Genomic DNA, 26966 nt, shown 5'->3' with positions numbered 1-26966 from the left:
CTCACTTTGCAGTCGAAAACCTCTGTGCGGAAAAAGCAGAAAATGTAGTAAGCCTAATTCTCACCAAGGACGCAGTGATTCTAGAAGAACTTTTCACGAAGAGTTCATCTTCACATGTAGCTTTGAAAAGAAAAGGAGAGTTACAAGAACAAAACAAAAGGTTATCACAGGACATTGAAGCGAAAAAGGCTCGGCTGGATGAATATGGTAATATTATAACTTTGAGTGTTTGCGAAACGTGCAAAAGATTTCATTTTTACCACCATGCTACTCTGAAGTTCGAACGGAAAATTAAGTTATGTATGTACAACATTCTGTTCCTTTAGTATTTTATTTACATGTTGTTTGTGTTTCACAGTGAACACGCCATTTTGAGAAAAGCTACACCACGTTTATTTGATTGACAGTTTATACAAACCGGAAACTATGGCGAACACCGGAAGTTCGCGTATCGTGAAACACATGTGATTACAAAAAATGTTGAGATCTAATTTCTCTGTTTGTTTTTTTTGTTTTTTTTTAAGAGGGACAAATACAAACTTCTGTTGCTCAGAAAGATGCAGTAGAAGAAGAGCTACAAAGCCTTCAAAAGAGTGTGGAAGAAAAGGAAGATCAAGTAAAGCAACAAGAGGAAAAAGTAACACAATTAAATGAGCAATATCACAAATTTAAATCTCTGCTTGAACAAAAAGGCTTTTCAGTAGCTAGGAGAAAAAATGCCAGTACAACTTATGATATGATTACAAATGTCAATTCCAGCACTAAGTACAGATGAAGACAGGAGACAAAAAATGTATTAGAATTTATTCATGGGGGAAAAGAAGGGTCAATATATGGGGCTTGGGATTATATTTCATCTACCGCTGACAATCAAACCATGGACAAGCTGATTTCTGGACTTAAACGAGGGAAATATCTCCAGGGTCTGTTTGACAAGACAATGAAAGGGTATCAAAATTCCGATGAGGCTTTGAAACAAGCTGTTTTTATGAAGTACCAGAACTTTCTGTCTTGCAGAAAGTATGCCCTTGTCTGCAAAACTCAGTCCTCAGTTTTTGATCCAAACTCTGATCTAAGGGAACCCCGTAACATAAAATGTTTAGGTTTGGACTTAAGGGTGCCAAATAAAGCTATTTCTGACAAACAGGTGGAGAATTTTGTGAGAAGTCTTGACATTGGTCATGTTAATCAAATTCCCAATGCACCGGGTGTTTCCAGAACAATAACTGGGTTGGTTTTTATGATAATTGATCTGCACCTTAGACTTCCCTATTTATTCTGTAAGCTAATTTGGTTTGATGACAACATAAATTTGGAAGCAACACACTGATGAAATGGAAATGTTAGAGGGTAATGTATTTGTTGTTTCTAACAAGCAGTGTACTGTAGAGTTTCAGCCCAGTGCTGATATGAGCTGGCAAAGCTGGGCTAACAATGAGTTAAATCAAGCTGCCACTTACCCATCTCCTTATGCTAACGTAAGCAAAGGAAATATGTGTACTATGGGTGCCACTATTGGGATGGGGGAGGAAGATTTATTCAAACCTTATACTCTGGAGGTCAGAAATTCCCATGTTAAGAGGGTAAATGAGTTTATGATTTCCCTGCCATCTTCCCTGAGTGAAAGAAATCGCCATTCTAGAAAAACTACAGTTCATGGCAGAGGATGGGATTCACCAGTTAGGCACCCCCCAAATTGGAATTTTTGCAGAGCAGCAGCACCCGGAGCCTATCCACTGTGAAATTAATGCATGGCAACATGTGTTAAATATCATATACGGGGTAGCAGCACAAAGAGGTGTTTTTACCAAATTTATTGATATATTAAGTGCCTCAGCTGTAGAAAGTAGAGCTGATCAAGGAAATGGTAATGGGAATAGAAAATCACAAGTTTATGTTTCACATAATGATGGTGCTGGAGAACGATTTACTAGGGTTGATTTTGTTAATGCCTCTAACCAAAAGTTTGTATGTGACCTGGGCAATGCACTGTCAAGTAACCATAAGGAAGATTTTGGTGAACTTGGTTGTGGGTTGGGGTATTTAGCTTCTGTGATTAAGGATCACTATAATGATGAGGCTCAGAGGCACAAGAAGCTTCCAGTACGGTTGATAGGAGACCAGGCCAAAGCTCAAGTTTGTTGCCGCAAACCTCTTCCAGTCCGCTATTCATTTTCTCCATACCATAGTTTGGTCGTCTTTTTGCTCGCCTGACCGCCTTTATCCACTCCCGCTCAAAAGAAAACTTCAGCTCCAGTTCACTCTCTGAAAAATCTGTTTGGCCTCTTAAATCGAACACAACTTCACTTAAATTCGCGCCATGTTGCTTTACGTTGGAATACTAATGAAAATTACCGTAGACATTCACGCGCCAGCGCTTCCGGGAGGAAAAAACCTAGCAACGAACCACCGTGCTATGTAAACACGGAAACCATTTGACATTTCTTCACTAATAACTAAAGGAAACTGTGAATAAGTTGTGCATACATTACGTTTGAATGAGTTTTGAAGATAATTAAACTCCTCTTTACAAAAATTTTTTTCATTTTTACACGTAAACATAATTGGAAATGATAGGAATTCAGAATCTTTTTGCATAAATATACCTAAAGGTTTGTTTCCTTCTTCTGATGCAAAAGTAAATATCTTTTCAACATTTTCAGTCAATAAGCAGGTAAAATTAGTATAATTAGTAGGGTCTAGGATTAAATAGCCACGCTCGCTCTTCGCTGGATGTTGCTATATTTCCACCGCTAATGGAGGTCCCAATACAGTTTTCTTCGAAGCTTTTGCAAAGCAGCCGCAATCGACTACGCGGCAGTTAGATAACGACGAAATATATGACAAACATAGTCTATAAATTTTACGCCACTATTTGCATCGGTGTATATATTTAAGATTTTAAGCTGTTAACTAACGGCGTAAAATCTTACGGTATATAATATGCTGACTGGAAGAAATTACGCCGTTAGGTACTGGCGTAAAATCTTGCATATATATATATCACCAACTGGAAGAAATTACGCCGTTAGTTACTGGCGTAAAATCGTACAAATTTGCATATTCTGACAAAATAATTTTTTCACCTGTATGTCTCGTGACTTTCCAATGATGAATCTCAAAATATTGCGCGAATCTTGTCTTTGAAAAGCAGCCGTTAAAAATAGTTAATCAGTGTTCTCTTGATGTCTTGCCGGCTCACATAATGGAGCTAACATCGTTTTTTTGTATTTTCCTTTGGAGTGGAATATGTTCGGGAGGTATGTGAAATATCTTTATGCTTTGCAATGATATCTAAAAAACATATCGCCTTTAAACTTAGCCTCTTACTGATGCAAAGATACCCTATCCGGTAGCGTCGATAAGGTTTGGCTAAACTGTCTTTACCAGAAGCTGAAAGGCTCGTAGGAAGCCTTGTTTTCACTGATTTTTTTTTCAAACTGTACATCCCTCGGTAGATCCCTGTTGTTGACTTAAATAAACACTGCTCCTCGACTACTAAAACTACTATAAAATAAGTGGCAAGGTTGTAGTTTGCGCCTCTCAATTTGATTCTTGCACAATTAGATTGAGTTATTTTTACTTTAAGGGAAACAATCTCTCTTAGAATTAAAATATTCAGCTGTGGTAGTTTCCTTTTGTAATCAGGGGGAAAGATGATTCTACAGGAAAAAAACAACTTATATTAGCAATTTCCACGAGTATGTTTGCATTCGGCAAAAGTCAAATTTTTGAAGTTGGGTGAAAATTGCAGAAGCATAGCTTTTTGTGGAGAGTTGGTCTAACATTTTTAACGACAGGGAGGGTAAGTTTTTTGACAATTTGACATCCACCGTTGATTGTGTCAGCTTTAACGAAGACAGGAAGTGGAGGGACTTTCCTAATGAAACTTGTCGTGTGTCACAAGGCAGTCTCGTGATCTCTCAAACGGTCAGAATAGCCACATGGCAAGTGACAAATAGAAGGTACGGTCTTCTCCTGCACCAATCGTTTGACAGCTAATCTGTAACAAATTGCGTGACGTTGCGTGGCGTGGGTTTGTTAATTTTCATTTCAAAGACAGTCGCGTTAAACAACATGACGGTAGTCGGAAAGTTGCCATTTTCTATTTTACTTTCCGCCTTAGTTAGCGCTCTTCTTGTTAAAATAATCATAATCTTGTTATATAAGCAATATAGGCCTTTATAAAATGTTACGGGAATTAAAATTTACTGATTTTTCCCGAATTGCTTTTCCGTTTTTATTTCCTGAGCTGCGCTACTGCAATTAAGATAGGTATTGTTTTCTATATCAGAGCTGTCAAATCGCACCTAAGTTTCCTACGTTAATGGCCGAGAGTTTATTGCATCCGTCTTTTTGATTTTGAGATTCTTTCCGTCGTAGAAACAGATGGAATATTTAAGTAGTTTTCGTCTAACTTCAAAGAGACTTTTTTCCGCTCCTTTGTGTCCTTATTCAAATATTGCGATTTGTGTAACAGTAGCACTTCACACCAGTTACTTCTTAAGCAAGTACCTTGTACAGCTTTGATGATTACAAACTAGAGTATGCTAGAGGTCATGTCGCTTGTTGGCCTGACCTAGAATAAAAGTACTGTGGAACCAAGATTGTCTTATCCTTGACGTCCGTATACTCGCCCGAAGCAGATCTCCGTGTACCAGGAAATCGTGACGAGTTTCCGTTCTCGCTGCCAAGTCGTCTCTACAGAGTTATTTCCCCCAGTTGTTATTGTGCCGTCCGCGAAGATTCAGTTTTCCAGTTAGAGAGCGAAAACCTATCGTCACAAAAATAATTCAAATAGTACGCGCGCTCTGATTGGCCATAAAACCATTTTACATGAGCGTATGTAAACACGGTTTTCGTTCCTCTTTCATTAGTTATTTTATAAAAGAAATGTAAAATAGTTTCCGTGTTTACATAGCCTGATGTAAACACTTGGGAGGTTGGGAGAACACTCGATACGCTGGAAACCACTCCGCTTCGCGTCTTGGTTTCCTACGCTTATCTCGTGTTCTCCCAACCTCTCACGTGTTTACATCAGGCTATGTAAACACGGAAACCATTTTACATTTCTTCATTATTGACAAGAAAAGTTGACTTAATTTTTGGTGAACACTCTGTCATTCATTCATCAACCTGACAGAGTGGCGCAAAGGGCAAGTGACGTGTCTGCAGTTGATTGGCAATATCAAACACAAGAAAAAGGCATCGTTATTTTAGACGTGTATAGTTACGTCTTTTCTCTAGGGTGGACATCCTTGAAAAATACAGTTTAAACCATAATCTCTATTTATTCATATTGTTCTTATTTATTAGAAACTATCCATGCCAAGCAGTGGTTTGTCTCAAGATACGATGGGACCTTTAAAAATAACTGCGGGCTCAATACCTCATCGCCATGTAAAACTCTTCAGCAAGTTACTGTGCATGCAAGTGAAGGTGATATAATAAATATAGACGGCACAGGAACATCACGTGACCCTTATCCGTGCCAAAACGAGAAAGGATTGGATCTAGCTGGTTTAGTTCTGCGTAGCTACAATAGTCGAGCATTTATTTCTTGTAGGAGGAATGGATTTCGGTTTTTTTGCGGCATGGCTTCTCGAGGGGTCATTTTAGAAGAAATCACCTTCGTTAACACTTCAATTCATCTCTTTGAATGTTCTTTAAACGTGGTCGCCTGCAGCTTCAAAAACAGCTCTGTTCCTACACTCACCTTGAAATATTATGAATATTCTCTGATGAGAAATGTTCAACTGAATGGATGCACCTTTCAGAACAACAGTGCCAGTGGTGTTACAATTTATGGAAATTCTTCCCTTGATTTGAACGTTTTAAATTCTACATTCGTCAGCAATAAGATACGCAGTGAAGGAGACGCCATACTTAACATTTCTATTCAAAACTTACATGCAAATCAGAGCAGTATCAAAGCTAATTTTACTGATCTAAGAGTGTTACAGAATATCTGTTCAGGTAAAGCATGCTTTCGAGTTTTTGCTGGCATAAACGGAACTGATTTGGTTCTCGTTATGGAGAGAGTACTTTTTGAAAGCAACGTGGCTGAAGTAAATATCTTGGACGTTCATGGCTTTTCAAACGGCTACACTGATTTCAAGTCGACACAATTTCTAGAAAATACAGGTAGAGCAGTCAAAATCCATAATGGCGACTCGGTTGACCTGAAAATCGAAACATCGATTTTTTCTGGGAATGGAATACCTTATTCCAGAATAAAACCTGAGTGGGACTACGATGAAAGCAATGGAGGAGCAGTTTTAGTCGATGGATTCACACATGGCGCCATGGTTTCCCTGCACGGTTCAAAGTTCAATTCGAACAAAGGTGGAAGTGGCGGAGCATGCGCATTTGTCAACATATTGCGGTCGCTTTTAGTGGACATAAAGAACTGTCGGTTTGTGCGAAACGAAGGAAGGTTTTCAGGTGGAGCTGTAGCTGTGGGAAGTTTCTCTAAACGACTCGATTACTCTGACTGGATATGTATTCATGGCTCAGAGTTCATAGGTAATAAACTGTTGATGGATACTTGTGGGGATCTTGTTTGTGGAGGTGGCGCAGTAGGTCTGTACGTGAAACACATGGGTAACTTATCAATAGTCAATGACACTTTCACAGATAACCAAGCGGAAGGAAAGGCTAGCGGAGCCATTTATGCTGAGGTAGACTATCTGTATTCGGACGTGGAAATTCTGAGTAGTGAATTTCTCCGTAATTGGGCCACGAAGGGTACCAGCACCCTTGAAATAACCTTTTCTGTTTCATCCCAGCCACGAGTAACTTTACAAAACCTGACATTTATTAGTAATAGTGCTGACGTAAACAATTCTTTCACTAGAGATGTCAAGTCTGACATTGTGATTCATCCTGGCAATAGCTACGTCGTGTTACGCTCATGTAAAATACAAAAAAATTCCGGCGGTGGGATATCAGTAGACTTGACATCGTATGGGCAACATTTTCGTGGCAATGTGAGTTTTCTTATGGAGGACACCTTTATAAGTGAAAATATTGACTTTGCAATGTCGATCGAAATTTTTGAGCAGGCATTCCAACCGGTGTACCACTTAAAAAACGTTTCATTTGTGAACAATAACTGCCATGGTTATGGATGGGGCTGTATTTTTTTAACGGCCTCGAATAACAATTGCTCATTTCACTTGGAACAGAGCACATTCCTAAACAATTTCGGCTCTTCGGGAGTAATAAATATTGTTCCATCGCGACCCGGCAAATCCATTGCTCAATTACAGACGATCATCAACAACACTGAATTTCGTAACAACTCTGGAGACAAAGAAAGCATCCTTACGCTAATGAACGTTAACGCCATTGAAATTCAGAACTGTCATTTTATAGATAACTTTGGAGGGGTGGTTAGCTCACATATAAACATAGAGAGTTGTTCAGGCAGTTTGACAATGTGGAATATCACCTTTAATCAGTCAGTGGAATCTCTCGTGGTTTATACTGGAGGAGGACAGTTCAAAGATGTGGTGACATTCAATGGATTTTTGACAGTAACTCAATCTGAAAAGGTCGAAATTCGTAACAGCTCCTTTATTTTGGAACCTTTCAGCGTAGACAGCAAAGTTATCGTTGCTATCGAAGGAGTGGCTCCGGATATCTTGGACGGCTCTGTGCTAATTGAATCCCCAATCAACACCAAGCTTAATATGCAACGTCTCACACCAGAATTTATTTATCGTAAACAAGTGACCAGAGTATCGGTTTGGTTCAGTACTCAGCGTTGTCCTGTGGGAACTTACAGTATCCGTAGAGGCATACAGAGTGGCTACAGAGTCAAGGAACTCGTGAATTGCTTTCCTTGTCCTGTTGGCGGCAACTGTTCATCTTCTCTCGCTGCTCAACCCAACTTTTGGGGTTATCCTGTAAACAACGACACTGTTATATTTAAGCTTTGTCCAGAAGGTTACTGCTGCTTGCCATCTGTTGATAACAAATGTTTTTATGACAACAATAGCTATCTGCATTCCGGTTGCCAAGGCAACAGGACAGGTATTCTTTGCGGACAATGTAAACAAAATTTCACGGAAGGTTTGTTTACAACAGAGTGTGTTCGAGCGAAAGACTGTACCCGTAGTTGGTATTTGGTTGTTTTTTTGGCACTCACGTTCTTGTTTGCCTTGTATCTCGTTGGAAAACCCCCAGTGTTTGAGTGGGTGGGAAAACAATTAACATGGTTCATTCCGAGACGCACAGAGGAAAATGACCAAGTTATTTGCAGCCTAAACAGCACGGTCAGAGAAAGTGTCTCTCCAAACTATGGCTGTTTAAAGATTATCTTTTACTTTTATCAAGTGGCTGGAGTTTTGATCGTGCCATCATATGGGGTCAAAAATCTATTGCGAAATAAGATTGTCTTGCCCTTTACTAATCTTTTTAACTTAAAACCATACGCCAATACTAACTGGAAGATCTGTCCTTGGCCAATTTTCACACCACTTTCAAAAACAGTGTTCGACTTGGTGACAGTGATGACCATTTTCTTCTGGATTCCAGTTCTTTACCTTCTGCACAGCGGTCTAAACAAATTACGCAAGCGCAGGCCTACTTTTCCGCCAGCTGGTCCTTACCTTGGAGTTGTCCTGGAAATAGTGTTGCTAGGTTACTCAGTAGTGACTGGCACAATAGTGCGATTATTCCACTGCGTAAGAATTCAAAAAGAGTACCGCTGGTATTACGATGCCCAGTACGTTTGCTGGAACCAATGGTGGCAGCAAGCTGCTTTTGTCGTCATTGCCCTGAACTTGATTCCGTTTATACTCACGTTGTATTTCGCCTCGCTGCAACTCTATCGTGGCAAGATTTCAGGGAAGATATTTCTACTGGCCTGCATCCTACCTTTTCCTTATCTTTCCTTTGTTTTGTATGACCACGTAAAGGAAAAAGTAACCAAGAGAGCGGACTATCAAAAAATCCCTTTAACTACCGACACAAATTCTTCCACAAGTATCAAAGCGTCACTTCTCGAGGTTCTATGCCGTCCATTTACAAAGCCACAAGATGACCAATCAAACGGAAGGATCTACTGGGAGAGCGTTCTAATTGGTCGTCGATTCCTCCTTATTGCGATTGGTTGGTGGCAGTTGGAACATGCGCTTATACGTTCTGTGTGTCTGACGATCTTTTGCCTCGCCTACTTGTTGCATCACATATACTGCAAGCCCTTCGCCCACTCTTGGGTCAACGTCACCGAAATCGTCTCCTTGGCAACCTTGGTCGTTATAGGAATACTAAACGTAGGCCTTGCACCGGCAAGAAGTGACGTCAGCGGTATCAGTCAACCGTATTTGTCCATTCTTTTGACGTCAGAGGCAGTATTACTGAGTTTTATACCTATTGTTTCCTTAATATCCCTCTTCTTGGCCTTGCTTTCGAAATTTGTGCAGGAGGTGATCATCTTATGGAAAGCTACTCGAGCAAGATGGTTCATTTCTGAACAAAAGTATGACGTACAGTCGTCCGCCCAGGGTGGAGATGAGTGTTAGCTTCTTTCTGCGTGATCGTAATAGAACTTAAAATAAGCTACTTTCATATCTGGACTTTTACCTAATTAGAGTGAACGTACCTTTATGGGAGTGCTTGGAAAGGCTTATCTAAATATATTTCGTGAGTTTTTTTTTTCTACAGATCATGGGTTTTGCAATTTGAAGATCTATTTGTACAAACTAAATTAGCCATGTTACAGTGTGGTGTGTGTGTGTGTGTGGGTGCGTGTGCGTGTGCGTGTGCGTGTGCGTGTGCGTGTGTGTGTAGGGGGGGGGGGTCTTTGCGTCAGTTATGTCCACTGTAGGCGACTACCCTATGTTGATAAATGCGCATGCTCCGTCACTCCGCCTTTATTTAAACTTTGAATGGTGCAGAGAAACCAAGGCGTTCTGTGTGAATCCATTGACCACAACTACTTCTCCGATGAATATTCAAATTCTGGATCGTTAAGTTTAAAAGAGAAGTCCTAAAAACACTAAAATGCGCGACGGCTCATTGGCCTCAAACAGTATTTTTTATCAGAGCGCGTCAAATGCCCAATAAGAGCGCAAACCAAATCCACATAGTCTTAATTTCAGCCAATTTTTCATCCATCAGTGAAATTTACTGCTCTCAGATCTCAGCAGTCAGTTAAATACGCGTTCGTTTTTATCAGCAGTCTGTTAAAGTTTGACCGATTCTCAGCTATTAGTTGAGCCTTACCTAGGAACTGGACATGCGAAATGCTTATGCGCTGGTCAGCGCACTCACCGAAGAGAGGAGTGACGGAGTGTGTTAAGGATACTAACTGATTTTATTGATTAGTAACTACCTTGATAACCTTTTTTTTCTTATTTACGATCCTAGTTACAATGTTAATTTGCCTATCTATTGTTCTTGAAACCCGACCCTTTAGAGCCCTTTTTGCGTCCCACGCGCATATAAAAGACGACCTTGGCGTCCTTTCTTCAGTTTATTAAGTAATTCTAAGGATCTTGACCTTTGCTCCCTTTGTAACCTTTGGCGCAAGTGGGACCGATATGTAAGTTTATTCTTTTATTTTACTAAGGCTTAGTTTTCTTTTATTTTGATTAGACAAAGACTATTGGACTGTGTACCTTTTTAATTGCTTTGTGATAAGTGGCGAAAATCACGCCTGGCGTTTACGACTGAATGCCCAACTTTTAGTTTGACAACGCTTGGGCTATTGACTGTTTGCGTGACTCTTTGAACGTAGTTTTTTTTGCCTTTTATATTTTTATCGCGATTTTGAGTTGTAATTAAGTTAGATTTGTTTTACAAGCTTTTATCTTATATTTCGGAAGTTTTCGCCTCGATTGATAGGAATTCACCGTATTATTTCAGTTTACGGTCGCTTTTAGCCACTTGGTTGTTTTAGCTTGTAGTATTCTGGTTTCCATCGACAATAAAACTCCGTTAATTAACCGTCTCTTTGGTTCTCGTGATTGCGAACCGTAAAATAGTCCCAAACACCTTGGTAGCCAATAGCCGACCTGTAACCGTACCCTTCCCCCGCAAGATGAAACGGAAGCGAGGGAATCTTCCCTCCATTTCACCTTGGGGGGGTGGGGTGGGGAGGGTACGGCTACACGTAGGCTAGGTGGCCATACGCCCAAAGCGACACCTCGTTTGAATTTTGTTTCCACAAAGGTCGTAGCGAATGGAATAACACGAAAACTCCGTCAATTATAGTGATACGGGGAAATAATTTTTAAGCGGAAGTTTTTAAAAAAAATTAAATGTCTAACCTGAGATGAGAATTTCCAAGTCCGAGTTTCTTTCATTTTAATAACACAATCAATTGGTATTGGGCATTTAACGCGTAATTGTACTGGACGTAATCCTACTAACTCTACAAATAATGAGTTTTACTCTAAAAAAATATAAATGGGGTCAAAGAGAAACTTCACATTCCTTTCAATCGAAGTCAAGTCAGCGAAAATAGCAAAGACACCTATCTGTTCACAACTATGTCCAGTCGAGGCACTTAGACGTCAAAACTGATTTGTATTGATTTAATGAGGGTTTTTCTTGAGAAAAGAAATACAGAATCCGTTCAACGTAATAGTTTGTTAGGGGTTGTAACAGCTAATTTTTTGTCTTGCTGGTGTCACGGGACAGAGGGGACCAACAACCGAAAGACAGGGTTTTCATAAATATAACCTAAATTTTTACACCGCAGTATAACGGTGCAATGGACTGTGACATAACTACAACCCAAGACTGTGTCATTTCACGCCAATAAAGACAACACAGTGTTTTTTCACTGCCTTGAGTGACACACCAGTCTGCTGCAAAGAGTATTGAAGTTCAGAAAATAGACTTTTATCCTGTAGGCATCATTAATTTTCCACGAGGGACACAACATACTGAATTTCCAATGCCTTTATTCTTCCACATACGGAGAAATTTTAAGCCATAAATATCGCATTTAAATAAATTTTACAATAAAATGTATGAATATATCATTTAAGTTTTTCTTAATTTTATACATGGAAATATATGAAAATTTTATACACCTTTTCTCTCATTCCACTCTTACGGCGTTACGTACACAAAAGAAGTGAAATTTTAAACATTTGCCTAACACAAGTCTTTTGCGATTCATTACATGGTCAGATCAAAAAAGTATTGCGTGACAGTTAGACAGCGTGACACTATATCCAGCGTTCAAAGGCAAAGCTGACACGAAGAGTCTGGACGCACACAGTTAATGTAAGAAACGATTTATATAAAAGATAATGGACTGTCCAGTTGATGTGAACTCAAAGGAGGCTTACCCGGATAGTTCTTCACCACGTTCAGATAACACTAAAAACTACCACTGCTTGAGTCAGGAAAGTCTGTCATCTCTTTCGCAGGCTTTTTGCGAGCTGAAAGTTACCATAAAGTAAAATGTCACGCGACGCTTTTTTTTCCTTTTTTTTTAACGCAATTGCAAGGTTCCAAGGTACATTGGCCTTCATGTGGTAACAAATGAAATCAATTGGCATAGACCAAGAAACTCACTTTTCTTGTATGCGTTCCATATCCTTACAGTTTTGTCCCAAGAAGCGGAAATATACTGAAAGAATAACGTAAGGTAACGGGTCAAAAAAAATTGAAAGCATACCCAAGAACATTCAAGATTTGACATGCGAGGGGTCTGGGGCCTGAATACCATGAAATTGAGGCAAAGAATTCTTAACCTCATTTCCACGCCAGAAGTTTGTACCCTATTCTCAAAATCATACCATACAGTTCCTAGCAAGCTAATAACTACAACCGTAAAAAAAAAAACGATAAATACCTGACTCCTCTCAGGAATATGAATAATACATCGCACAGAATCGCTGTGTCCAAGATTCTTCTGCACAATCTTGCGTGTGTCTGGATCATAAACCCTGGAAATGAAACAAAAAAAATTGGGTGGCATTTGCCCCTGTAATTTTGCTGCAACATTCGTCACACACTCTCATGGCCTGTTTGCGTGACACAGTTACAAAAAGACATCCAATATGTTTCTTGCACGTTTGCATTACCTGTTTGCGTGACAACGAACGGCCACTCTAACAAGATATCTTTGTCATACATGTCACGAAATCTTTACCTGATGATTTCTTGGACTCCAGCCACAATACAGCCGTTCACTTGATCAATACACAGAGCTGAAACAGCTCCTTGAGCAGTGAGCACCACATCGCACCCCATTCCATCTCCTCTCTGCGATCAGCAACAACATCAAAAGTACAAATAAATCAGAGCGGTTTTCGATGAACTATGATAATCTCACAACCAGAGTAATCGCAATAGCCAATCAGCACAAAGGAAAATATCACAAGCAGCCAATGAGAACTCAGAGTAAAAACATTTAAAAGCCCTCACAAGCAGTTGCCGAGTCGCCATTGATTTAATTTCGCGCCTTGTTGATTAAGAGAGAGTGGGGCGAGTTTTCAAGATCAGTCATAGCCCTGGTTTATTATGTGGCAAGGTAGTCCTGAGGTAAATCTCGGCGTTCTGATTGGTTCTTAGCTGGTCGGGATTTTGCCATACGGACCTTTTCCACGGAAACGGTCATAAGCCGTGTATTTTTGCTCCAAAAAGCCGGCAATTTCAAATCAAACAAGTTTTTTTTTGCGAGTGCCATATATCAAACCACTTCCATACCTCGCTTGCACAAGCCGTACTGGGGAATATTAGCCCTCAGTCGTTTGTCACGGACCTTGCTGTACTCGGTCCAAACTGCTACGACCTCAGGCCAATATTACCCAGTATGGCTCTCACACCCGGTCAGTAAGAGGTTATTCCTTGCACACTTACTGGTGCTCCATTGCACCTGCTTCAAAATATACAGTTTCAAGATTTCAGTCACACAGTACACGATGACCTTACCCAGATACGAATAGTTCCATCTTCTGAGCCCGTGATCCATTTGCTCAACACAGCATTCCAGCGAACCTTTCGACAAGTAAAAAATTCTTGATCACACAAATAATGTCGTCGTAAACGCTTAGCAGCTTGATGACTCGAATAACTATACTACATAATTTTTTTTTCTGCAAAAAGATTAAATATAGTTTAGAAGCAAATGATACGTGTTGGAAATCATTACGTGATGCATGTTCATAAAAACTAAACCCGTACCCTGAATACACCATTGGAATAAAAGCCAAGACCGAGAGGAACCTGGCAACGAGTCTTGATTGAAGCGTTCTCACCTGTGTAACTTCAGCCTCATGGCCCTGTAACACCGCTGACAAAGTCATTTCTGCACCGCGGTCAGAGAACTGTCTAATGTACACCAACTTGTCAGACGAAGCATAAGCGAACTCATTTCTACAGAGGGCAGAATAACATGGATACAAAGAACTTGATATGCGCAAAAAAGCTGTTGTCCAAAACTGCCCAAGTGTTTCATCAAAAAAGAGTTCTTCTAAGATGTCCCTAACACTTATAGAGGCGGTTCGAAAGCGCCTCTTTGCCTCCCCGTTAGTCCTCTTTCCTCCTCGGGGGGGGGGGGGGGTTTAATTTTTTGCATTACTCATTATACCTTACCCTTGCCATGTTCCGCTGACAGCTGACAATTTGTAGTCCTAATCTAAAATTACAATATTTTGACACTCTTTTGGCCTGGAACTTAGGCCTATCAATTGGGGTCCAGTGCAACAGTCAAAACCCAACATTTCTCCTTCTTTCCTTTCCAGCGTAAAATGTCAGCCGGTTCCTCGCCCCAATCCCTTGTGGCCAATCTACGTTATAAACTCAATCGATAACACTAAATCATCCAGTCCCCGAGAGTCACCGAGGTAGCTTGAGGTACTGAAAGATAAGACCGACTCCTCTCTTCAAATGAAAGTTTGCCGTTTACTGACTTAAGCGTTGAATACCAAGTCATACCTTTCAGCGCTATAGGTTAGGTCCATAATGATACCATCAGAGGCCAGCTCATCGCTCTCAAGGGCGCTGGGATCAGTGTTGCGGAATGTGTCGTGAAAACTATACAAAATGCAACGTAAAATTTCGTTTTACATCATGTTGATAACTTTCAAAGAAAAATGTTAGGACGACAGCAAATAGCTTGTTAATCTTGACAAGTAGGTATAAGTTAGGTATAAGCATTAATTGAGTTATTTGGAAGAATTTTAGGGTTAGAAGTTCTAAATATAAGGGAATATTAAATGGTGTGAACATATTTCACGAGTCTTACCATGATGCTTCCAGGTCCCACAAGAAGATCCGTCGATCCCAGCCAGCACTAAGCTGAAAGACGAAGAAAAGGTACAAAATAAACTGAACTGTTACAGTGCTCAAGTGCATAAGTTCCTACTTCATCAGTGCTTTAGCCTGTTTCAGGCGTTCAGTTGATAAAACGAAGCGCGAGAGTAAAACGGCGCCATAGAAGCGGCAAAGCGAAAAATGTAAGGAGGTTTGACTCGAGTCGCGTAATATACGCTGGTGAAACTTTTTAACAAAAGTTTGTTTCAGTAGACCAGAATCTGATACACCTCAATGATTGATCGTTACACGACTCATCCCAAACATTTTTTTTTTCAATCTGACCGAAAACCTCGCGCCTTTTATCGCTCAGCTGTTAACATTATGCCCATCGAGCTCACTTTTATATTTACTAACTGAACGCCTCGAACATGGTTCTGCTGTTCAAGAATATTCTCTCTCTCAATGGCGCCCCGCTGTGTAACAAAACTGTCGTTCAAGAATGCTATCTTGAATAGATTGGAAAATAATCTTGATTGCTTAAAGCCTTAACTTTAATCAATAGTTACAACAAAATGAATCTCACCAAGTATGTTGTATTGTACCCAGCCTCTCTCCCCACAACAGCCAGCCCGGTTACACAGCTGGAATGTTCTGTGAACACGTGTTTACAAATGAATCCTGCCACCCTATTGGTTACTGAATCGTGCTCCTTAGAGCCCTGTTAATAAACATGACACATAGTTAGACAAAGTAAGTAATTATTTGGAAACAGGCTCTCAAAAAGTTATCCAAACACAAACAAGCAAAACAGAATATCTGACAGATTCAACGCCTATTATGTGAACACAGCAAGAAGAAATGATCAGAAGGGAAGGAAAGCCAATTTGCGGGTCAAGAATACTAATATCAAAAGTTCTGCTTAATATGTGAGAAGTTTTAATTATTGTTACCACTTATCTACTTATTAATTTATTTGTTCAGTTCGCCAAAGGATACAATAAGTAATGTTAAGATTCTAGGTGACGTAGATATGGGTGGTAAATAAGGAATATGTCATTTAGTTACTGTGAGAAGACAAACTGTAAATGCTTACAAAACTAAGATCTAACTTTTTTTATAAGTATGTCGTGTGGCTTATTGCGCAATAAAAAAATAGAGCTGCCCATGATACATTTTACGAATGGAAGATGTGCATCTCTTAACCTTTTAACTTCTGTCGCTGACCAGCATCTAATTTCTCCTAACAATAAAACCCCTGAATTACACAAAAGGTCCTGAGAATGAAGGAAATGATCACCAACTGAAAAAGCTCTTGATTGTCAAAGAAATTCTCCTTATCAGCACCTTGGGTGATGTAAACAAAACAGTATGGAGAACATGCATCCTGAAGTAAGGATGTGAAAGGCAAACACGTACCTCTACATCTTTTTTCACAGGCTTGAAGGCCTTTTCACCGAGCAGAATTGCGTATTTGTAAATAAGATTTTCGTCTGCAGGTCTCATGTTTTCCAGAACCTTGACAGCGTCCTCGTCAAAGCCCCACACATCTGTCCGAACAAAAGACACAGCTTGTTACTAAAGTCTGTTATTAAAAGTTATTAAAAGTTACAGGAAATTCTGCAACTTCTGATAAAACAAGTGATATCAATCCTTAATTTTACGAGGAAGCATAATTCTACTTGTTTATAAATGATATGGTGATTCTTTTCTTTTATTAAGAAGGTCACTTTCATAGGAGGACTTTTCAGTGTTCAGTTAAAGTCAATGAACTGTAAAACGTACGAATCAGCTGAACGGACTTTTATCTAAGTAGAACAATGCAAAAGCAACGAAAACAACCCTGCTGAAAAAATTTCGCCAGCAATGAAATTATAATACTTTTAAGTATAGTCAAACCTTATTTAATGTTTTTAATTTCAAGTAATTTTACCCGGGATGGGTCCCCTTAAAACATTCAACCCTCAACATTGCATTTACTTACAAATATTATTGTCTTCTGATGCCACAACTAATAAATCAAGGTTCTCCACAAAAACGGATCTTAAAAGGGAAATGTTGCTGGTGTGTTCAGAAGCAGACGACATCTGAAACATTAAAAGGAATTAAAGACACAAAATTGTCAAGTTAGAGAGTCTTGTAAGAGCTATGTCTTGCTTAAAATCGAGTACATGTTTTTCGTAAATAGAATCGCACAATCGTAGAACCCACAAAGCTACCTGGCGATTTTCCCGCCATAATGACGTTGGTGTACGTGCATTTTGGCGGGAAATCCTTTTATCTTTCAATATTTTCACTCGTATGGTTAACTAAGGCATCAGTGAAATGGCTGAAAACAATGCGAGTACCAGGGAATTTGTAAGTGATTATGTTGTTCAGTTCGGTAAATTACTGGCAAGTTCTTTTATGGCGGGTATCTGGAGAGATTAGTTTTCTTTATTCACCAATAAGCAAAATACTGTAATAAAACTACTTATAACAAACGCAAGTAGCATGTTGTGGGCGATACGGTGTTCACGTGGTTTGCCCGCTGGACTCCATTTAGTGTCATTGTGTTGTGTTTCTGAGGCAAGACACTTAACTCTCACCACGCCTCTCTCTGCCCAGGAGTACAAATTGAAACCGAAAAACTCGCGATGGACTGGCGTTCTATAGGAGTAGCAATAGTCTTAGTCGCTTCATACTTCTGACAATGGGATAACTTACACCAGGATTGGTTTTACAAGCCAGCCTGACTTTCAACCTCTTTTTAAAGTTACTTGTCGGATAAATACCTGGTTTATAGTATTTAGGAAGGAAGGTCTTGGCCTGTTTTCACCACTAGCACTCCTGTTTGGACTGCGCCAATCGAACTTGGCCGCGATCTGAGCTGCTAAGCGAGACTTAGCTTCACTCTGTAAGAATATCTCTTTGCTGTAGACGAAAACACACAGAGCATGGATATTACACATCTTATGACGTCAAGACCATTTCCGGAGATTACACGAAGACTTCCGAGGTTTCCTTTAGATCGACCGAAGAGTTTTCGAGTACATCGTGCAGATTTCTGTTATGAATAAATACGCAACAAAAACATGCAAAAGGAAAATCACAGGAGAGCTCGAATGATGTCCAGTGATAGCGCGATGGCCTCTATATTTGTCAAACATCCCATCAAAATTGAAAAGTCACAAAAAATATTACTTACTAATAGCATACATCACATTTTAAACATGTGGCTCTTACTCGAGTCCGACAAAGAAAAAAATAAACCGATGAACAAAAATTTCGTAAAATATCTCCCTTTCTGTGAATCTATCTATAAATCCATTTCTTCATGAATTCATTCATTTCACTTCATTTTTTACTCATTCATTCATTTATTTAAGATGTTTTTAAATTTCGAGTATAACATTCAGGTAGGGTAGAGCGAGGATGATCTTTATTTACCTGTACATGAAATTGTTTGACTGAAGTCGTTCCCACTTAGACACGTGACCATTACTACCTCCACTGAATATCAAAAGAGGAACTTTCCGAGCTGGAAAATATTTCGAAAAATAATGATATAAGTGATCTAGCATGGCTAAGAATAGGTAAACTTTAAATGTTACATAGCATATCATGTGTAAGGTATGAGGGAACAAGTTTTCTTGTCAGCACCATAGAACAGTTTGGAAAATGTGCTAACTGATTTTTGGGTGTAAAGGGTTAATTTCGTCTGTAAGTTTGTACGTTGCCGGAAGTTGTTGACATTTGCAGGGGCATGTAATTTTTTCGTCTCGTCATCAGCATGGGACAAAGAAATTTACTGAGCCCCTAGGAGGAATCGAACCTAGAACTATCAGAGTCCGCGTTACGATACTCTCCCACTGAGCTGCAAATTACTCCTCGTTGAGTTAGGTTACTGGTTTCATCTTTTGACAAATATTAGTTCAGTTGTTATCCACAGAAAATATCAATATGGAACGTGAAATAACGTACTGTAAGTAAGAGACTCCATTGCGCACTTGTTCTTCAGTGTTGTTAAACATCCAGATGAATTGTATTTCCACACAATCAGATGTCGCCTGCTGTTTGTTCCTAAAGGATTTCAAGTGTTAAATTATAAATCATATGCATCACAACTCACAAAGACATAATGGGGGTCCTGTGGTCCTAGGTACAGGTTCTCCCCTAACTGTTACTCAATGGGTTTGTTAAACTCAGCTGTCAAACTACTGCGCATGTGCGAAGTTTGTTGCGTCTACTTAGCGTGCTTTCAGGTTGTGGGAACAAAGTTGTCATGCAGGAATTAAAAAAAAACAAGCCCCTCTCCCCTCCAGTTTGCTTCTAAAGCATAGCTGATGGGAGGGAGCCTTGTGGTGCATTTGACATCCCCTTGTCAAGAAAAAATGATAACTTATAACAATAAAACAATCTGGCATTCCCCTTACTGCCGGTGAGCTGTCACTCCAAGACCTACCCCCCTTCCTCAAGAAAATCTTGCCCACGCCCTAGCCCCTTACACAGTAAAAATATCATTTTTACTGGGCTGCCCTTTACAATTTGCAGCCAGTTATGAATAATAATTAGAGATTACGAGCTCAGAAACCCAAATGGAAACAGAGAAGACTCTAAATGGAAGTGCATCTCACTGCTCATTTTTCACCAGTGTTTAGTGGCTTACAATTTCTGACAATCTCCTAGAGTCTGAGTGAGTTAAAAGATATGCAGAGCACCTACCTATTACGTGTCCTAAGTCAGAGATATAGTGAAATAACACCAGAGGAAAACTAGAAAAAAGGATGAAACAAATTCAAGATGGGAAAACACTCCACAAACTAACGACCAGAACACTTTCACCAATACAAATAAATTGTTCCTAATTGAATATAATTGTATAGATATTTTTATCTGAAATTTGAGTTCTCATGGCAGTGACATGTGATTGGGAATGAACCTCTTAACTTTGCATCAACCCTTTACACCCTAATATCAGCAGACAAATTCTCCATGTTGTTCTCTACACATTTATTAAGGTGCTGACAAGGAGAATTTGTTGAATAATCAAGAGCTTCCTTATTTGGTGATCATATCCTTTATTCTCATGACCTTAAAGTTTTTTTCAGGGGTGATATTGTAAGGAGAATTTAGATGCTAGTCACTCTTAGGGATCAAAGTGTTAATCTCTCCTACCCATTACTTTCCTCATCTTGAAACGTTCCTATGAAATCTGTCACCTGCAAGAGATGTGAATCTTGTTCACCTCAAGCATTCTCATTTTACTTCAGCTTAATCAAATTAAAAAAAGTTGTGTAATAGCATATTGACAAGGTGTTAATGAGTAATTTTACAAAGAGAGGGGAGGGAGGGGAGGAAGAAGAGGGAGGGGAAGGATGGGACAAAGTGAAGGGATAGGAGGAAGTGGAGGGAGAGGGCAGACTGCTCTCTAGGGATGACCTTTCCTGTCTTTATGAGAAATATTCAATTAAGGTGGCACATAGCCATTCTTGCTTTCATCAAGTTATAGCATCAATTCTTTAGTAACAAACTGTAAATACTGTCACAATTCTAACATCCTTTGTCTTCTTGATCAAGTTGTAAAGACAAGCCCAATCTTTAGCAAACAAGTATTAATCACTTTTTGACATAATAGGTGACCATAGCAACACTATAGTCTCTTAAAACACCCTTAATTTCAACCTAATGTAATTCACTAGTGAACCAGGTGACCCCATTTTTCATCTGAAAATCACATATGGTATATGAAAATTCATTCTTTAACAAAAGTGCCACCTTAAATTTTGAAGATTTAAGGTGACTCTGAACCTTCTCTTGAATTTTACTTGTTTCACAAAACCATTCAAAATATCATGTGTAGTTACTTTGAGCTGTCCAAAAGCAAATAATAGAATTGTATCACTGACTTACATTTTCTCCTGATTTTGGATCATACATAGCAGCTTCAGCAGTGCCTGCTGCTGCCCAGATAGTCTTGATTGGTCTAACATAACAGACTCCAGTAACTGCAGTACTGTAAACAGCAAAACAGTCCAGTAAACAAAAAATCAGAGACATTAAACTTTATGTCAGTTGCTGTTTAGATACAGTTATTTTTTTCTGACAGAGGGTATCTGGTAATAATGCAAAAGAGATGTGCAAAGACTTGCTTAAGTACATATCTGGTTCAAAGTCAAATTAATTGACACCACTTAAATGTTTCTGTCAAAATCAGGATCTTTGGAAAATAGGTGATCCTGACACTCCTAAGTTTTAATTATTTGTTAAAAAGACAGTTTCTAAGAATAAAGAATTCATCAAATAAAGGATATTGTTCTTTACTACACAATTGAAATAAAATTCTCAGTAAAGGCCAACCGTAAAATGTACTGTCATCAGTTAGAAGAATTCATTTTGTTTTAGATCTTGTACCTGAATCCATCAAATTTATGCATGACTTGTCCATCTTGAGACCAAACTTTAACAACTTTATCAAAAGCACCACTTAACACCCTGAAAAAATTCAACAAAAAGGTTGCTCATACATTGTACTTTCAATAAATGGCAACAACTGTCTTTGTTCAAACACAACCAAAATTAGATAGGTCACAACTCTTATTCAAAATTAAAAAGTAAAATTGACAAGATACCCGAATTGATTCCCCATTTATATGTACAAAGTCTGTAACTTACCATGTATTGTTGTCTGAGTCTCGTGCCAGGCACATGCAGATTATTCCTGCATCATGTGCTTTGTTAACCCTGAAAAACAAATTTGCAGAAAGTATGACTATAATAATCTAAGCTTGTGTATATGCCAAACATTTAATTAATATATGCATGGAATCTAAGCCTGCAGTCATAAGCTATGAAAAATTACTGGTGATAAATAACATCTTTAAACTGTTGCTTAATATTCATTTACTTATTGCTCAGTGACCTGACCAAGTCAGGAAAAAAACCCAGAATCTAAATTGTGGTAAACTAAGTTCATTTCCTTATTTAATGAAATTTTTTGGCCAATAACTTTGGACCCTATTTCAGAGTCATATCATGTTGAAATGTCACAGGTATGCAAGAATGAGAAAACCTGAAATTGTTAGCATCTGAAGTACAGAAAGGAGGGAGCTACCAGAAAAAAGATTATTTATCGTGGTCTAAATGCTTGAAATTGAATGATTTTCAAACCTTACTTTGTTACAACTGATAAACTCTTGTTTCCTTTGTATGAAAAAGTGGAATCGTAAACAACTAACTTCTGGTCATACCTGTAAAATACATTGATGAAACACCTACAATCTGAGCCAACACTGTCTGCCAACTCTGATACTCAAAGACTACTTTGCAGAATTATGCAGTTTGGAAGATTGAAAAATAGCATTTAACCCTTCACACCCTAACATCAGTTAGCTGCACTTGATTGATATTCTCCATACTGTTCTGCATACATTTCCTCAGATGCTGACAAGGAGAATTTGTTTAACAATCAAAAGCTTTTTCAGTTGGTGATCATCTTCTGTATTCTCATAACCCTAATGTATAATTCAGGGGAGATAATGTGAGGAGAAATAAAATGCTTATCACTCTTGGAGGTCAAAGGGTAAAAAGATCAAAGTAGGGTGAAACTTATTGGGATTATATGTTGTAATTTTTCAGGTGACTACACATTTCAACAGTTCACCTGTCAATATAGTTCTGTAGTTTGTTTGTCAAAATTAAATTTAGTTTACAATGGAGTTATAGGTTATGAAAATTTCAATCTTAAACTACATCCTTTAAAATGTATAAAAATTTACATATCTTCTGCGAAATCTTCCTGTGTTTTTGAAAAGTCTAACATTTCTCTTTCTCTAGGTAAACCTTCAGCAACACAGGTTTTGGCTTTCTGTAATGTTAGTTAAATGTCATTCAATCTAAACATACCCTCCACTGTAAACTCTTGATTCGTGACAAACTACACATTTCACAAGATCTGAATGTTCCTTACAGACATAGGCTGAAAAAGATATACAAATTAGTAGCTGAACTTTTACGAAGAACACCAAACTTAAAAAAGATGTTACTTGTCTCACCATGAACGCAAGAGAAAGAAAAAGATTTAAGTCCTTATCAGGAATCAAGCCCCAGACCTTAGCATTCTGCACTTCCATGCTTTAGTTCTGGGCTACAAGTACAGAGAACTCGAGGGAGAGAAAGGCTGTTAGCAGGATCATATGTGACAAATTCTACACACTGCTAGGATCAGCAATGTTGAAAGCATCATGAGTGTAAATAGAATACAAAAAGATAGTACTTTATAATAACACGATTTCTCCAAATTACTGTCTAATATCATAAATGTACCAGCCTACCCTTTGTGTCAATTACATGTCCAATTTCTCTGCCTGAAATCCAAAATGAATGAAAGTACTACAATTAGCAGTAAGCTTCAATCAATAATAATTAATTAAAAAATGAGCAAAGGAAATACCCACATACCCACCCTAGGGAGGGTCATAGTTTGGGAGGTATCAGAAGAGGGGGGGGATAGGGGATGGAGGAAGATGGGTACATGAAGGGGAGATGGAGAGGGATGGAGGGGTCATGGAAGGGGGGAGATGGGAGATGAGAGATGGAGGAGGAATGGAAGGAGAGGGGGATGGAAGGGGCTGGGGATCTCAAAAAGCTTAATAAGTTTTTAAAAAGGAAAATTACAACATCCCTTCCAAGAGTTCAATTGAGGTGAACCAATTAACTGGGAGGGAGGGCTTAAAGGGAAAATATCTGGTTTTGGGTCACAACTTACAGACTATCAAAGCACTAGCAGGGCTGAACAGGCCAGATGATCATTAATTTTCTTCTTATTCATAAAATTACCTGGATCTCTCATGTTGAATACTTGGACTGTTGAATCCACAGCTGCAACTATTTGGTTTCTCCTTACATTCCATGCCATGCAGTACACTGGAGATCCAATCTAAAAGAATAATGGTAAAAAATTCATTAAATAAATAAACAGCTCTCTTTCTCTGTTTACCCCGCTCATCCTTTCACTCTTACGATATCAAATATTAATTCTCTCTACTGTCTGTCAAGCCTCTCTTATGATGTTAGTTCTGAGAAATTGGAGTTAAATAAATCAAATAACATCCACATTTGATATCTTGAAATTCTCATCACCTGTTTACTTGTCAATGTATTCATACTGAAGGGAGAAATCACTGATTGATCACCACAAGGAGTCAGAACAACTAACTTTTAATTTTTTACTTCTTTGACTCTTTGCAACATAATTAGACATAAATTCTCCACAAATATTTCATACACTGTCAGGAAAATAGGCAACATTGATTAAGAATATTATCAACTTAAGCATTTTGTTTGTTTTGTTTGTCTTTGGGAAATCTGTTGTGGTGAGGCTGTACATAACTAGGCTATTTTCCACAGTGATAATCATGATAGATTTTTCTTTACTGGTTGATTGGGAGAGTCTAGTTATGAGTAAATAACTAGACTCTCTCAATCAACCAGTAAAGAAAAATCTACCATCATTATCACTAAGGAAAATAACCCATTTATGTACAGCCCCATAACCACTGATTTCCCAAAGACAGAATGTTGGAATACCAGAGGAAAAATTGACTGAAAAACCATCAGCTTACATCTCATTGTAACATTTTATTTTTTTATAAAATAACATGCAAATTAGTTGGTAAAAAAAATACCTTAAAATATATTCAAACTTACTGGAATCCTATCATGTACTGCACCTCCAGAGCCCCAAGCTATAATAGTGCCATCATTTGCTGCCGAAAAGAGAAGTTTTGCGTCTCCCCTGTTGAAGGAAAAAATTTTGGCATATTTTGAATTATTATAACTGTCATCCTACACTATTTTGATTGGTTGAGTTCGTACTCTGGCAGTGTTGCTCTGTGAGATTATTCCGTTATGTTAACCCTTTAACTCCCAAGATCTAATTGGTAATTCTCCTTACTATCTGCCATACAATTCTTATGATGTTAGTTCAGAGAATTTGGTATTGGATCAACTAATAATCCCATGATTGATATTCTTCTCTATTCTCATCACCTGCCTGCTTGATATTGTATTGATACTGTAAGGAGAAATTCTGTCTTGGTCACTTGGGGGAGTTAAAGGGTTAAGTGCTACAAAAGTGCAATGCATATAGCAAATAGTAAGAACTTTGTGACTGAAAAGTAACGTGACCCTCTTAACAATTGAGATCATGCAAAAGTTGACCTTGGTACTGACCAGAATAAAAAGCTTGTAACCCAGCCATCATGTTCACGAACAGAACGAATAATTTTCCCAGGCTCACCGGTGGAGTAGTCCCACACTTTGATCACTCCATCTACAAACAGATTAAACAAACACTGACTTATTACGTGATCTTGTTATAAACTGATCACCTGTTCTTATCTGTTAACTCTGCAAACAATGTACACATTTTGAGACTTTAAAACTCTCTCTATTAGAGCAGGTGTTAATTATTTCTGGAGTGGCTGCTGACATACATGATTAAGAAAGCTAATTCTCATTGGCTTGGAAAAACATGCAATTTAAAGCAAAAAATGGTGCGATTTGTGAATAAATTCCACTGATGAAAGCCAATCAGATCGCAAGGATCACCAATGATTTCAAAATGGATATAACAAGAGAGATAAAATAACTCATGAAAGTTTAAATTGCAGTTTACCCCCGTTTTACAGCCCATGTAAACCATGTTTGGATTATTATAGGTAACTGTAAAAAAGTATGGAAAGTATTTTTAAGGCTGTGATGTGATGAAAACACACAGGAACATAATCTGCCTATAGTGGTAGCTTATTTGGACAGCATGTTTATCCAGAGATTGGTTTGAAAACAAAACAATGAACTGCGCTGAAAAGGATAATTACAACTCCAAGGTAGATTAAGTCTAAAAAAAGGTCACAATTTGAAGTCATATGGTATTTAAAGTCTATAGAGAAAGCAGCTTAGATTGACATAACTGGCTTCACTGAAACTTTGTGGGGCACCAGGCTTATCGGTCGCTAAAAAACCATTTGAAATTTCAGCAAGTATCGTATTTCCTGTCATAGTACCTTCAAATCCCACAAGAATCTCATGTTTCATCGGATTGTACGATAGCGCTGTGATCGTTTTATTGTGGGTATCTTTAATCACCGCAAGCTTTTCCATCGCCATCTTCAACGAAAAGTTAGAGGAGCACCTCTAGCGAAGCTCTCATTGCCGGAGAAAATGGCTAAATTCCTATACACGACAAAAGGCAAAAGAACAACAAACTATGACCTCGACATCCATGTTGCCCTGGGAACTCGGAGGAAACTGGGTCGGTTTTATCAGGAACTGAATGAGATCGAGGCTGTAGAAAAAGGCGGGGAACATTGACACTGATAAGCATCTAATTTCTCCCAACAGTAGCACCCCTGAGTTAAAATTTGTGATCACGAGAGTGTAGGAGGAGATCGCATACTCAAAGAGCTCTTGATTGTTCGACAAATTCTCCTTGTAAGTCTCAAGAAATGAACAGAGAACAGTGTGGAGGTCTTGCATACCACTGTGATTTGATTTCAGGAGTACCCAGGGTGCTTAAGTACTTTTGGTACCTCAGTACTTTTGGTAACTCAAGGGAAGGCGCTCATTTAAAACAGGGTGCTTAATTATGGACAAGGCGCTTATGTAATTTTTTGAGAAACAGCCAAATATGCAGAACAAAGCTTCAACGTTTATTTGAAAAGAATCACGAAGAGTGGAAAACCCAGACCATGGATCCTTCC

General features: G+C 38.7%; 2 protein-coding genes and 1 pseudogene across 2 annotated transcripts; 2 read left to right on the top strand and 1 right to left on the bottom strand.

Moving 5' to 3' along the window:
- LOC131774747 (uncharacterized) overlaps positions 1-2237 on the top strand; it is a 2343-nt pseudogene extending 106 nt beyond the window's left edge.
- Positions 2238-3137: 900 nt separating this feature from the next.
- Positions 3138-10951, top strand: LOC131792248 (uncharacterized). The gene is made up of 2 exons (XM_066168601.1): positions 3138-3260; positions 5317-10951. The coding sequence occupies exons 1-2, from the start codon at positions 3206-3208 to the stop codon at positions 9528-9530; spliced, it is 4269 nt and encodes a 1422-aa protein (XP_066024698.1). The 5' UTR covers positions 3138-3205; the 3' UTR covers positions 9531-10951.
- A 960-nt stretch (positions 10952-11911) lies between these two features.
- On the bottom strand, positions 11912-26478 carry LOC131792222 (uncharacterized). Its single transcript, XM_066169087.1, has 26 exons — positions 26271-26478; positions 25438-25537; positions 24913-25000; positions 24043-24142; positions 23538-23570; positions 23110-23182; positions 22380-22454; positions 21880-21948; positions 21619-21699; positions 21118-21220; positions 20383-20426; positions 19930-19979; positions 19189-19287; positions 18655-18745; positions 18000-18138; positions 17210-17312; positions 16645-16775; positions 15812-15946; positions 15218-15270; positions 14908-15006; positions 14229-14346; positions 13903-13968; positions 13121-13233; positions 12821-12914; positions 12541-12595; positions 11912-12404 (listed from the first exon to the last, which is right to left on the bottom strand). The coding sequence occupies exons 1-26, from the start codon at positions 26371-26373 to the stop codon at positions 12343-12345; spliced, it is 2277 nt and encodes a 758-aa protein (XP_066025184.1). The 5' UTR covers positions 26374-26478; the 3' UTR covers positions 11912-12342.
- Between the last annotated feature and the right edge of the window lie 488 nt (positions 26479-26966).

The sequence above is a fragment of the Pocillopora verrucosa genome, chromosome 6, assembly GCF_036669915.1.
Source record: "Pocillopora verrucosa isolate sample1 chromosome 6, ASM3666991v2, whole genome shotgun sequence".
NCBI lineage: Eukaryota > Metazoa > Cnidaria > Anthozoa > Scleractinia > Pocilloporidae > Pocillopora > Pocillopora verrucosa.
The sequence above is the reverse complement of the archived record's forward strand: the minus strand, read 5'-3'. Positions and strand labels throughout refer to the sequence as shown.